Raw genomic sequence first — 13259 nt, forward strand, 5'->3', positions numbered from 1 at the left:
GACGTCATAAAACCTCAAACTCTGTGAAGTTTTGGCGACGTCATCCTCGCTGACGGCTTACGACCTTTGACCTTTGTCATGACTTGTCTAAATATATTTTTTTCAATCATCATCAACCTCCCCTGTAACCGTGGCGACGGGCCTGGAAGTGTGAACATGCTCCCACCCCCCTTCCCTTATGGGCTTGTTTTGGCATTGGGTCACCATGGCGATAATCTCGCACCCCACCCACAACCCCTCCCCTTCCCATAACCCCTAATATGGCATGATTGCAGGCCAGGAAGAAGCATGGGGAGAGAGAGAGCGAGACAGACGCTGAGACGGTGAAGAGAGGGGGGTGGAGTCATGAGGGGTGTATTTCCCACTGATATTGTGTAACGGTGCGGGCGGGATTTAAAGGGAAAGTTTACTCCCACCAATAGCCATGGCTGTAACAGACCCTCCTCAGCCATAGATCAATGACCCATCTGATTGCTGCGATTAATTCAACACACCATCTGATTACAGAGACCCCTAATGGCCTGCCACTAACCAGAGATGAGCTGCTTCGTCTTTTAAATCTTTGACCAGAACTAGATCATACTCGCCCTTTTACACGAACGCTCCAAAACACATTAATGTGCAGAATTCACAATCTTCCAAAATCTCTCCCGTCTCGTTTGTTTAACCACATCAGCCCTAGTCGTTTCCCCATTCTGCTCATGTCATAATAGACGAACATTTGTAAATATGTAGATAACTTGTCTGGCCTTCTGTTGCTCTCTTGTTTTGATCTCCTTCCCACTTGCCCCCCACCCCCTCTTCTTCTCCCCCCCCCTCTTCTTTCTATGGAAATTAACGTTGCGATGGGAACGATGTACAAAAACGAATTTCACCCACTTCTTTACCTTGTAAACCTGTGATGTGACAATAAAACTGATTCTGATTCTGATTCTGACATTGAGCAAAAATAGGAGAACATTTGGCGAGAGACTGAAGCACCCAAACTAGGGTGTAATTGGTCAAGTCTCTCTCTCTCTCTCTGCCAGTCTGTCCCCCTGGTCACATTGGGCTGAACAGGGTCAGATGGGGTCAGGGTGCTCTGTTCCTTTCTCATCTCCCAGAATTCCTCACTCACTGGCCAGGTCCCTGCACTGTATAAACACACGCACACGCACGCATGCGCACACACACACACACACACACACACACACACACACACACACACACACACACACACACACACACACACACACACACACACACACACACACACACACACACACACACACACACACACACACACACACACACACACACACACACACACACACACTCTCTCTCTTCCTGGAAAAGAGGAGAATTTTTGTGTTGCTTGGCAGTCGAGATGCACATCTCTCCTCGGTGAGACTGCTGTGGCAGACAGTGTGCCCTCTTCTCTCTCTCTCTCTCTTTTTCCCTCTCTCTCTTTCTCTCTCTCTCTCTCTGTCCCTCACATTCTCTCTCTCTCTTCATCTGTCCCGTTCTCTTTCTGTCTCCATCCATCATGCTGTTCCTTTCAGTCTCTCTTCTTGGCTTCTCTTATTTCTCTCTTGCTATCAATCTGTTGCTCTGTCCATTTTCTTTCGCGCCCTTTCACCTTGTGTGTGTGTGTGTCTAATCCTCCCTATAAACTAGCAGGTCTCTGACCATGAGAACCAAACCTTCACCATGACAACCACAATTTCAGGCAGGTCCCAACAGCCGCATAGCCCCGTTTGGAACCTCACTCTCCACGATAGCTCCGAGATGAGGTCCCGCTGTCTCGGGTCCCGGCAGAGGTAGAGTCCGTCCAAATGCAGTGAACCTTTCGGGCCAAAATCATCAAGATCGTGCACTTGGTGACAAGTTTTTCAAAAACCATCGCAAGCAAGTTGGGATCGCCCCCTAGTGGTCTGTTAGCTAATGATTCCAATATTAGATAGGTCAGTATATGGTTGAAAATCCAAATAATTGATAGAACATATTTTTCAATGGATTCTGGTACTATTGGGCATGCTAAAAAAGGAAAAGGCATTATGTTCAAGATGGTGTCCGCGATGGCTGCCGGGAGCTTAAAATGTCTGTTTGCAATTTCGCCAGAAATTAAAAACTTTACTTTTTGGATACAATGTTGCCAAAACGGGGCTCACTGCATTTGGACGGACTCTACCTCTGCCAGGACCCGAGGCAGCGGGACCTCATCTCAGAGCTATCGTGGAGAGTGAGGTTCCAAACGGGGCTAATAGCCACATAGCCCTGTGCACACACGCGCACACGTGTGTGTGTGTGTGTGTGTGTGTGTGTGTGTGTGTGTGTGTGTGTGCACACACGCGTGCATGCACATACGCACGCACACATATGTGTGGGTAGTCCAGCTGTTGAGCAGATGGAATGCTTACTATGTAGAAGATGATAATACTATGGAATCCAAGGTCCATGCCCTCTCTCTTCCTCTCTCTCTCTCTCGCTCTCTCTCTCTCTCTCTCTCTCTCTCTCTCTCTGTTCTCTCCTATTATGTCTTCCTCCTTTCCTCTCTTCCTCTTCTTTCTTCTGTCCACTATCTCCTCCTCTTTTCCCCTGTCATCTCTTCTGTCTCTCTCTCTCTCTCTCTCTCTCTCTCTCTCTCTCTCTCTCTCTCTCTCTCCTTTGTTCTCCTTGATTAGAGGCTTTGGAGAGACAGGTATCCCTTCTCACTTTGTTCTTCCACTAAGATGCGAACACACACACACACACACACACACACACACACACACACACACACAGACACAGACACACGTTTGTATTACTATACTTGTGAGGACGACATCATTTTAGGAAGCCGATTTTATGATTGATTTCTTTGGGGGCATTTTTAACCGCAAGTCTAAAGCCGAAAAATGGCAGATCTACAAGCTCACAACGTGTCGCGCTGCGACACGTTGTGAGCTTGTAGATCGGCTATTTTACGGTGTGTGCCATCGCCGCACGACTAAGTATAAAATGGGAAAAATCTAAACCTATGCTCTGAACGTCTAATCCTAATCCTAACCCCGACCTGAATCTTTGTCTAATTGTAAACGTATCTCTAAAAAAACTAAAATCAACCATAAAACAACCAGTTTTCTTGCGAGGACCAGGAAAATGGTCCTCACGACGTCTATTCCTCAAATTCTACTATACTTGTGAGAACGTTTGGTCCTCGCAAGTATAGTAACACACACACACACACACACACACCCTGTAGTTCTCTCTCTCTGTCTCTCTCTGTCTGTGTGGAGTGGGGGCTGGAAGGGCTGTCGTTGGCACATTTTTTGCATTTTTTCCTCCAGGCCCTAAAAGTCTTTTTCTGTCCCAACAACACAGACTGAGACACAGACCCACCGGTTGTCATGCAGCAGGAATGCAGTCTCTGTCTCACCCCACGTATCGCAGTCACAACCGCTCCGTTTTACTACGGCTAGATTTGCCAATGACTGCATTAATTGGAAGTGTGTGGAATATTAACTTAGCATCGTAAACATGTCGCCGATTTGTGCATTTGTGTAAACACAGACAGAGCGTGTGTCGTCGTGTGTGTGTGCGTGTGCGTGTGCGAGTACATGTGTGTACGTGCATGCTCTATTCCATGTGTGTGCACAATTGTATTATTAGTGTATTTATATTATTGCAATCAAATATGTTGTTGCCAAGACTGAAAAATTAATTATGCAGTGTTTGTCCAACTTTAGGCATAAGTGGAAGCATCAACTTTTGGAAAAAATATTAATCTATGCCAAATGTATCCTCAACGAACCCAGATTAACTCCTCTACAATTACTATTAGAAATACTGCCAGTCAAGTGACTGCCTGGTCCCCACTCTGTTGGTTAAAAACTTGTTTGTAAAACCTGGTGTTTCAGATAATCTAAGGCAGTGTATGAGATAAGGGCGCCCCCTAGTGTCCAAAATTACAATTTCTATGTTCACATGTGAAGTAGAATTGCTGGTCCTCGGTTTGTGGGTATTTTTGCTCGGACCTCCCTATGCAGCGTGTGTGCGTGTGTGCGTGTGTGTGTGTGTGTGTGTGCGTGTGTGTGTGTGTTTGCGTCCGTAGTACATGCGCGCACATGCACAGGCGTGTACAATATGCCCATTTGCATATGTTTGCATGTTTCCAGATTAAAGTGGCTTTTCACTGTCAGCATTTGTGTGTTCCAGTGGGGCCAGAATCACGAAGGCCTGGTTTATACATACAGTCGTTGTGTCACACACCAAGCCTGAATCAGGCATAGGCCTGCTGCCATGATTTATTAGGAGATGAAGATAAGCCGTGGAGCGTTATGGTGCTTTTTGGGAACTCCATCCGTATTTAGAACAGTGACCTACTGAGAACTGTGACTTATTCCAGAGCGGTGGTTCCTCATCTGTTATGAGTCTGCTGATGATGTCATTGAAGAAGGGCTTGTGTAATCCTCCTCTCCTCTCCTCTCCTCTCCTCTCCTCTCCTCTCCTCTCCTCTCCTCTCCTCTCCTCTGTGAGCTTGTAGATCTGCTGCTTTCAAACATTTTAGTACTTTTACTTTTGGTACTTTAAGTACATTTTGATACCAATACTTTTAACACTCAAGTACATTTTGAATTCCGGACTTTTACTTGTACCAGAGTACTTCTACATTGCTACATTGTATTGATACTTTTACTTAAGTAAAACATTTTAGTATTTTCCCACCACTTTCCATTCACCGCTCCATATCCCCTGCTCCCTACGTAGACTCTGGCTGTCCTTGTGTTTTTCTACTTAATCTCTTACCCAGACTTCCCCCTCTCTCTCTCTCTCTCTCTCTCTCTCTCTCTCTCTCTCTCTCTCCTCTGAATCCCTCTCGCTCAGTTTTGGCCAGGCCTTCTGTCTCTCCTCTCTTCTTCTCTCTCCATCATTCCTCATCCCCCTAATTTATTCCTGCTTTCTGCCGCTCATCCCTCGCTCCGTCTGGCTGTCCTCCGTAATCCCACACAGACGGACAGGCACAGGAAGTGAGGTCAGACACAGGCACAGGAAGTGAGGTCAGACAAGGAGAGCAAACACGGGTGCGTGGGCTGTGTGTAAACACAGATAGAAGAGGTAGGAAGAGTGTGTGTGTGTGTGTGTGTGTGTGTGTGTGTGTGTGTGTGTGTGTGTGTGTGTGTGTGTGTGTGTGTGTGTGTGTGTGTGTGTGTGTGTGTGTGTGTGTGTGTGTGTGTGTGTGTGTGTGTGTGTGTGTGTGTGTGTGTGTGTGTGTGTGTGTCAGGGAGTTAAATTAACCCATTAAGACCTGAAGCCGATTCTATAAAATATCTGTTATTAAAATGTCTTCTAAAAACAGTTTTTTGAAAAAAAACTTATGTTACTATGTCAGTGGTTCTCAAACTTTTTTCATGTCAAGGACCCCAAAATGTATATGTATTTGGCCGCGGACCCCCATCTCAAAATATTTTGTTCCAGGGACCCCCAGAAGCAAAGATTTGAGTTACAAATGTTCCCTTTAAAATATATATATTCAAATATTTGCACACATTTTTACGATTTCTCAAAAATAGCAGATCTACGCTTGTATATCTGCTATTTTTGAATAGCCAAAGTGTAAAATAATGCTTTTTAGCTCAAATCAAAAAATGTCACAGATGCGTTCCCGGTCTTAATGGGTTAAATTAAGGAGAGATGGGCCATTTTCAGTCTTCCTGTCTGAACTCTGTGGTCCCATTGCCATGAGATGAATTAAATGCTAAGAATAGCTGGACCACAGCCACAGGATCAAACTTTACTGCTTGTGTCCTGAATTTCCAAGTTCCTTTTTCATTTGCCTCGTGACCCAGAGTTATTTTGTGGGACTCTTTTTGGTCCCACAGAACAATAACCGTCACTATATTTAACCTACTAAATGAATCCGTAAGGGTCCATGTGTATGCTCTAAATTAACGCTGGATTAGCGGTAGTATTTTGGCAGAGTACTTAACCTTGCAGACTCGAAAGGCATTGGCCACAAGATATAGCTGTTAATTTTGGAAAGTTCTCTCTTTGGAATCACAATATCAGAAAACTTTTTGCAGTACAAGTACAGTATTATATCTTATTGTATTAGGAAAAGTGTCCAGAATATGTTTAGAAAAACGTGGTACCTAACTGGTGCGCTTCCACAATTACTAGGCCATGGCCATGTCTGTTTTCTTTCTTCCAATTATTTAGATTTCTTTCTCCCAGTGTATAGTAATTCTGTAAATTCCCAAGTCCCCTTGTACTGTAGTCTAGACTAGAGCTCTTCACAGGTCCAAAATGACACACCCGAACCCTAAATGGGCCTGTGATGTAATGCGAGACTACAGTGGTGCCAAGTGCCTGCCATATCTGTTGTTTTCAATGTCCAACCGTTGTCAATTGTTGGCCGTGTCAGTCGAATGATAATGTCACGGAATTCCACCTATCACTAAGCCATGTTAACAACACTAAACAAGTAGGTACAGGCCTGCAAAATGAAAACGAGCGAGGTGCTGATCTGGGGTTCGAGACTTAGAGACGGCAGTGTTGCGTGTGTCTGCATTTCTGGAACTGTGAGTGACTACATAATTGAGTGCATCTGACAGGCACGCACGCACGCACACGCACACGCACGCACACACACACAGATGTGCACGTGTGATTGTTTTTCATTGTTTGTATATGCATGAGAAACATCTATAAATAGTGTTAGCTGTTAGGGTACATGTTTTGCACACTCAGTTAAATGAACAGTGAGGATTGTGCTATGTAGCAGAGATGGAGGATGTGTGTGTTTTCATCTGTTAAACTCTACACACAACCCCTCCAAGCAACACAAGCACGCAGCAGTTTAACTCGATGTAAAACCCTCAGTGTTAATTAAGAGAGTGTACAAATGGATAAATGAACACTGGGCATGTACAGCTTCTTCATTCTCTCTCTTCAGTCTCTCTCTCTCTCTCTCTCTCGCTGGCTGTATCGAGATCGTTGTAACCTGACACAAGGGTATTTGCCCCCGCCCCCCTATCGCTCCCCTTGTCTCTCTCTTAGTTTAGTTTGTCTCTCGCTGTCGCACGCATGCATGCACGCACGCGCGCGGCACACACACTCACACACAAATACAGGGAGGGTCAAGTTCAGGTTGCACTTCCATGACATCATTGTTGCAGTGACTCATAAATGTACCCCCAGGCACTGTAAGGCTTTCTCCCCCACCTGTCAGAGGGACTTTACCCAACCACACGCACGCCACACACACACACACACAACACGCACGCAACACACACACACACACACAGACAATCTCTCTTTCATCACTCAGCATAAGCATACAGTGTACACTTGATAGACACAAGAGAGCTTTGTACGCACATGCTTTAGTGTGTGTGCGTGCGTGCGTGTGTGTGAGTCAATGTCTGGGTGATTCCTGCCTATAGGAGTATTGAGTTACCAGACTCAGTACCACGCTAAAGTAACACCCTCATCAAACAGACTGAGTTTCATATAGGTCCCTATATGACTGACCCTTCTACTGTGCACGCACACACACACACACACACACACACACACACACACACACACACACACACACACACACACACACACACACACACACACACACACACACACACACACACACACACAGTGTGATTTACAGTGGTCAGACTCAGATGTAGAAAGCAGACTCATCTGGTTGGAAAAACCTTTGCTTTGGGGATCACACAGGGAGGGAAGACTTCCATCACACACACACACACACACACACACACACACACACACACACACACACACACACACACACACACACACACACACACTCCTGACAATACTAGGTCTAGCCCCCCCCAAGCCACTACTAAATCGTGTGTGTGTGTGTGTGTGTGTGTGTGTGTGTGTGTGTGTGTGTGTGTGTGTGTGTGTGTGTGTGTGTGTGTGTGTGTGTGTGTGTGTGTGTGTGTGTGTGTGTGTGTGTGTGTGTGTGTGTGTGTGTGTGTGTGTGTGTGTGTGTGTGTGTGTGTGTGTGTGTGTGTTTTTTATATTTTCCTTCATTTTCCTTTGTGCCTGTGTGGGCATGAATGTGTGTGCACACAGCTGCAAATGGTGTGTATCTCGCAGTCTTGCATATGAATGTGTATGGGTGCATGCATGCGTGCTCACAAGCATAGCATGTGTGTGTGTGTGCTGACCTTTAACACTTTAGAAATTTGTATTTCAAAATTGTATCACATAATGAAAAATAGACCTCTCAAAACATACAGGTTTTATTTCTCAATAATTACGTTTTTTTTTTTTTTTTTAGTTGATAAAAGCTGACTTGGGTGACAAAAGCATTCAATGACGGCACCAGTGTTCTTTATAACACGACACAACACTGATGTTACAAAATATATCACCAATACGTTAACAGTAAGTACTGTGATGTTTCCAGCTATCTCCACCAAAGGGGGTTCCAGCACTACGGTCATCAGAGTGGACAGCAATAATCATTTGCAGATGTAGGAACATTTGATTACAAGCGATACAACACAGCGATTAGCTGTAACAGTTGCTATGAAGAATCACTCAGATGGTTATCGATAGTTGCTAAAAAACAGAAACGGAGCAGCTAATCCAAGTCAGAATTCCTAACTCCCCCCTCCCCCCTTTTCAGTGGTACTCTGTGTGCGTAATTTACGACATGTTTTTGTTCTCCCTTTACTCCTGAGAGCAGTGCTCAGAGGCGTGTTTGTTCAGAAACCAATGCATCACGATTTGACACGGGATGGAACGTGGATTTCATATCGATGAAAGATGGGAACGGGGTGAAAAGCTGGGTTCTTGCATCACACTGTTTATGTGAGACGGCACCCAGGAAAACACAGCTTTCTGTTTTCTGCTTCAACGTATTGCTTAACCCATTAACTCATTCCCTGCCACTGACGTAATAAACATAATTATTCCCGTTTACCAATGCTGGCTCTGACGTAAAAAATGTAATTTTATTTATTTATTTTTGACCCAAAGACCAAGGAGATATGATTTTTCGAAGATCTAGACTCCCATCCACTTCCTTGTTAACTTAAAACTAAAAAATTCTGTATCTCGGCTTGGCAGTGGGCAAACGAGACCTGGAACGCATCTGTGTCACTTTTTGATTTGAGCAAAAAAAAAAAATAGCAGATATTTTTGAAAAATCGTGAAAATACGTGCAAATCTTTGAATATATATTGTTTTAAAGCGATTTTTTTAAACTCAAATCTTTGCTTCTCCCCCAGAACAAAATATTTTGAGATGGGGGTCGGCGGCCAAATACATATCACTTTGGGGGGTCCTTGACATGAAAAAGTTTGAGCACCACTGATATAGAAACATAATTTTTTTTTCAGAATACTGTTAGGATTTAGAAGACATTTTGCAGAATCGGCCTCAGGTCTTAATGGGTTAATGTATACTCCGTCTTACGGTGGTGTTGCGCCCCGGATATAGTTGAACGACGCGGCGTACAACAAAGTATAAATCTGGCTTTTTTTTTGTGCATGGGCCCGAGTGTCGGTGTATGTTGAAAGCAACACGCACGCTGCTTGCCTTTTCTCTTCCGTGGTGCAGAGAATCAACAACCACAAAAATCCAAATTTCAAAGAAACAAAATATTTTTTGCACACACACACACTCTCGGCATTGAACTTATCTAAAACAGAAAGATGTTTAGGTCGATTACACCCAACCATAAAGTGACAATGCTTAAATACACAGCTGCGTTGGAGGTGTGTCCATAGTCACATGTACACATGCACACACACGGACACACACACAGGCACACGCACGCACGCACACGCACACACAAACACAAGCTCACCCGTTAGTGGTTCCCTCAACATACAATAGTCTAGTCGTGCACATAAAAAATATTTTAGCGATAACAAAAGTGTACCGAGTGTCAGAAAGGTGTATTTGTATATTTGTATAGGAGGAATAATGGGTAGTAGTCATAGATACACTTGTTTTGTGTCTCAAATGCTACAGGTGCTTCAATAGGTCAAAAAAGCCGAGAATGTCTTGATGGCGATGATAAAATAATTAGCGCGGTTAATATAAGGTAATGAAGTGATGCATTGGTAATGCGTTAACTTTGGTGGCCCTACTACATATATACCAAATGTTCTAACCTTTTGTCCAAATGACAGAAGCCATAAGGTGTTGTCATGTGCAGATCAAAACCCTACGTAATTACTATTTGATAAACGCCTAGTCTTATTGTAGCTCAGACCCACCTCTCGCCCAGCCATGACAGCTTCCCTTATATGAAACAGCCAATAGGTGATTCGATCCAATTGTGACCTCAATGACACGATCAATAGTGAGGTCAGATTAGACAGTCACATTATAGGCATCAGGTGGTTGACTGTGACCTGCTAGAGAGCCATCCTGATTTGTCTCTTTAAGACCGGGAACGCATCTGTGTGTCATTTTTAGATTTATTTGGCTATTCAAAAATAGCAGATCTACAAGCTCATAGCGCGGCACCGAGTGCCGCGCTATGAGCTTGTAGATCTGCTATTTTTGAATAATCATGAAAAGTTGTGCAAATATTTTAAAAAAAATCCTTTTCTTTGCGGACATTTGTAACTCAAATCTTTGCTTCTGGGGGTATTTTACAAATGTTCGCTTTAAAAAATACATAATCCAAGATTTTGCCACGAATTTTCACGACTTTTAAAAAAAATAGCAGATCTACAAGCTCATAGCTCGGCACTCGGTGCCGCGCTATGAGCTTGTGTATCTGCTATTTTTGAATAGCCAAAGAAATCTAAAGATGACACACGGATGCGTTCCCGGTCTTAATGGGTTAAAGCAGACCTACAGTAGAAATGAAGTACAGTCAGTATGTGTCCCTCAATAGCCTTGTGTCCTTGAACATTCCATCTGGATAACAATGTTATAATGCTCAAGAGAAGCGGAATGCAACAGGGCTTGACTCTTTAACCTCAACCATTTTTAATTTACTGGAAGGACCCTTGCTGACCAGACGGAAAGCGTTGGCTTTAGAGGGTAGATAGCACAATAACAAGACTTTATGGGGATTTAGAACCCAGCTCTTATCGATCAACAGCCGCTCTGTTGCCAAAACTGCTGATTTTATCCGCTTTTATTATTGCGGTCGAAAAGTAATTGTCCTTCCCCTTACTCCAGTGACAGAGGCTGGAGTCAACTCTCCACCAAATGCAGGAGTCGCACGCACGCACGCACGCACGCACGCACGCACGCACGCACGCACGCACGCACGCACGCACGCACGCACGCACGCACGCACGCACGCACACACACACACACACACACACACACACACACACACACACACACACACACACACACACACACACACACACACACACACACACACACACACACACACACACACACACACACACACACACACACACACACACACACACCATGTAAGTAATGCAAGTTATACAAATGATCTCTCTGTATGTATTACAATTTTGCCAGGCTGTGGTGTCATTGCCTCTTTTCAGTAATGGTGGGGGGGGCATTGCAAAAAAATCTGTCTGCAACCTGTTGGTGATTTGTTATTATAACTCTCTCTCTCTCTCTCTCTCTCTCTCTCTCTCTCTCTCTCTGTCTATGTCTCTATCTCCTTTCAGATCATGACTCAGAGGGGAAGAGGGTTCAAGACATGCTGTCTGCAATTGACAAACCACAGGTTGGTATGCACACCTGTAGCCACAGTCAGTCACACACACACACACTAACACACACACACACAACCAACACATTCAGACCTTTGACCACCTACATCTGCCGAACCTTTCTTTCATGTTTACAGGTCTGTAAACTCAAGTGTAAAAATTGAACTAAGTGGATGAACAACAAATGTTAACAAATCACTGCAAAGCCAGTGCAAATCACAACAAATTGAGGGCAAAATATCTATATCTATCTCTAATATATATAATAACAAACATCACAGCAAACTTATATACATGGTCTGAATCCTGGGGGAGAGCAAATACAGTCCACTTTAGTCTACCGAAACATCATGACCACGGCCAATCAGTAGCAAGCAGCATTACCCATCACCGGTTTGGCCCTGTTTGGCCTAGCTCAGACCACCCCTGGAGTGGGGCCAAAATTGGCACCCTTTTCGGCCCCACAGCCCACTTCGGCTCTGGTCGTGGAAACCCAGCAATAGATTGATTGATTGATTGAAAATGTTATTAGGCAAAAGAATGTAAAACAACACAGTTTACACAGTTGCTACATTTATAATACTTTTGTCTAAAAGGTCTGACCAAAAAAGTTCTTGCGGACTTGTTTCCGTTGGGGTCCTTGAATTAATTTCATAGACACAGACACATAGAGATGTAGCTGGTGAGTGAGAACATATATATGTATATGTATGTATGTATATATATATATATATATATATATATATATATATATATAGATTTCTCAGTAGTTTGTTCAAAGGCCATTCATCACTAGAGCTGCAGCACTCCCCAACCTGACCACAAGAGGGTACCATCCTCCTAGTCACTGCACATTTGAGGCCCTCACTCAATTACAACTGTCAAAAGTAATGCAGTGGTTTTCAACCTTTTTCATGCCAAGGACCCCTAAATTGTTATACATTTGGCCGCGGACCACCACTTGAAAATGTTTTGTGCCAGGGACCGCCAAAAGCAAAGATATCGGTACATTTTTGCTTTAAAAAAAATATATAAATATTCAAAGATATGCACACTTTTTCAAGGTTTTTCAAAAATAGCAGATCTACAAGCTCATAGCGCGGCACTCGGTGCATGAGACACGACAAATCTGAAATTGTAAGTCATCCCTGAGATGGAGAAGGAGGTGTGGAGGAGGAGCTGACATCTTTGGGATGATGGTGTCAGAGAGACTGATTAGGAGGGAGGGGAGGTGAGGGAGAGAAAGATGAGGTGCTGTATAGTTCAAGGCTTGTAAAACCCCCTCCCTGTGACAGTGTTTATATGATGCCAGGCTGTAGATGGATGGAGCTCTGTCCTCCCTCACCTCAGATGGCCTGTATATACTGACACACACACACACACACGCGCACACGCACACGCACACGTGTGCGTTTAACTTCAATTCCCTTTTGGGTAGATTTTTACCCTTTCAGAGTTAAATGAATGCTCAGGAGTTTGCGGTGCAGTCAGAGTTGATCAACCGCACAGCCTCTGAAAAAGGAGGAACCGCAAAGGGAGCAAGGCATGGGGGTGAGAGGAAATAATGAGGGAGGTAGAGAGAGAGGGAGAGGGAGAGGGAGA

At 44.1% G+C, this 13259-nt stretch overlaps 1 protein-coding gene across 1 annotated transcript in view; it reads left to right on the plus strand.

Annotated features, from left to right (window-relative positions):
* Positions 1 to 13259, plus strand: part of fndc3ba (fibronectin type III domain containing 3Ba) — a 164587-nt gene that overhangs the window by 84682 nt on the left and 66646 nt on the right. The window contains exon 8 of the mRNA XM_080414878.1: positions 11613 to 11671. Within this exon, the coding sequence (XP_080271004.1) occupies positions 11613 to 11671 (59 nt within the window). The remainder of the gene's footprint in view (positions 1 to 11612; positions 11672 to 13259) is intronic.

The sequence above is a fragment of the Gymnoscopelus braueri genome (assembly GCF_963280865.1).
Source record: "Gymnoscopelus braueri genome assembly, chromosome: 19".
Taxonomy (NCBI): domain Eukaryota; kingdom Metazoa; phylum Chordata; class Actinopteri; order Myctophiformes; family Myctophidae; genus Gymnoscopelus; species Gymnoscopelus braueri.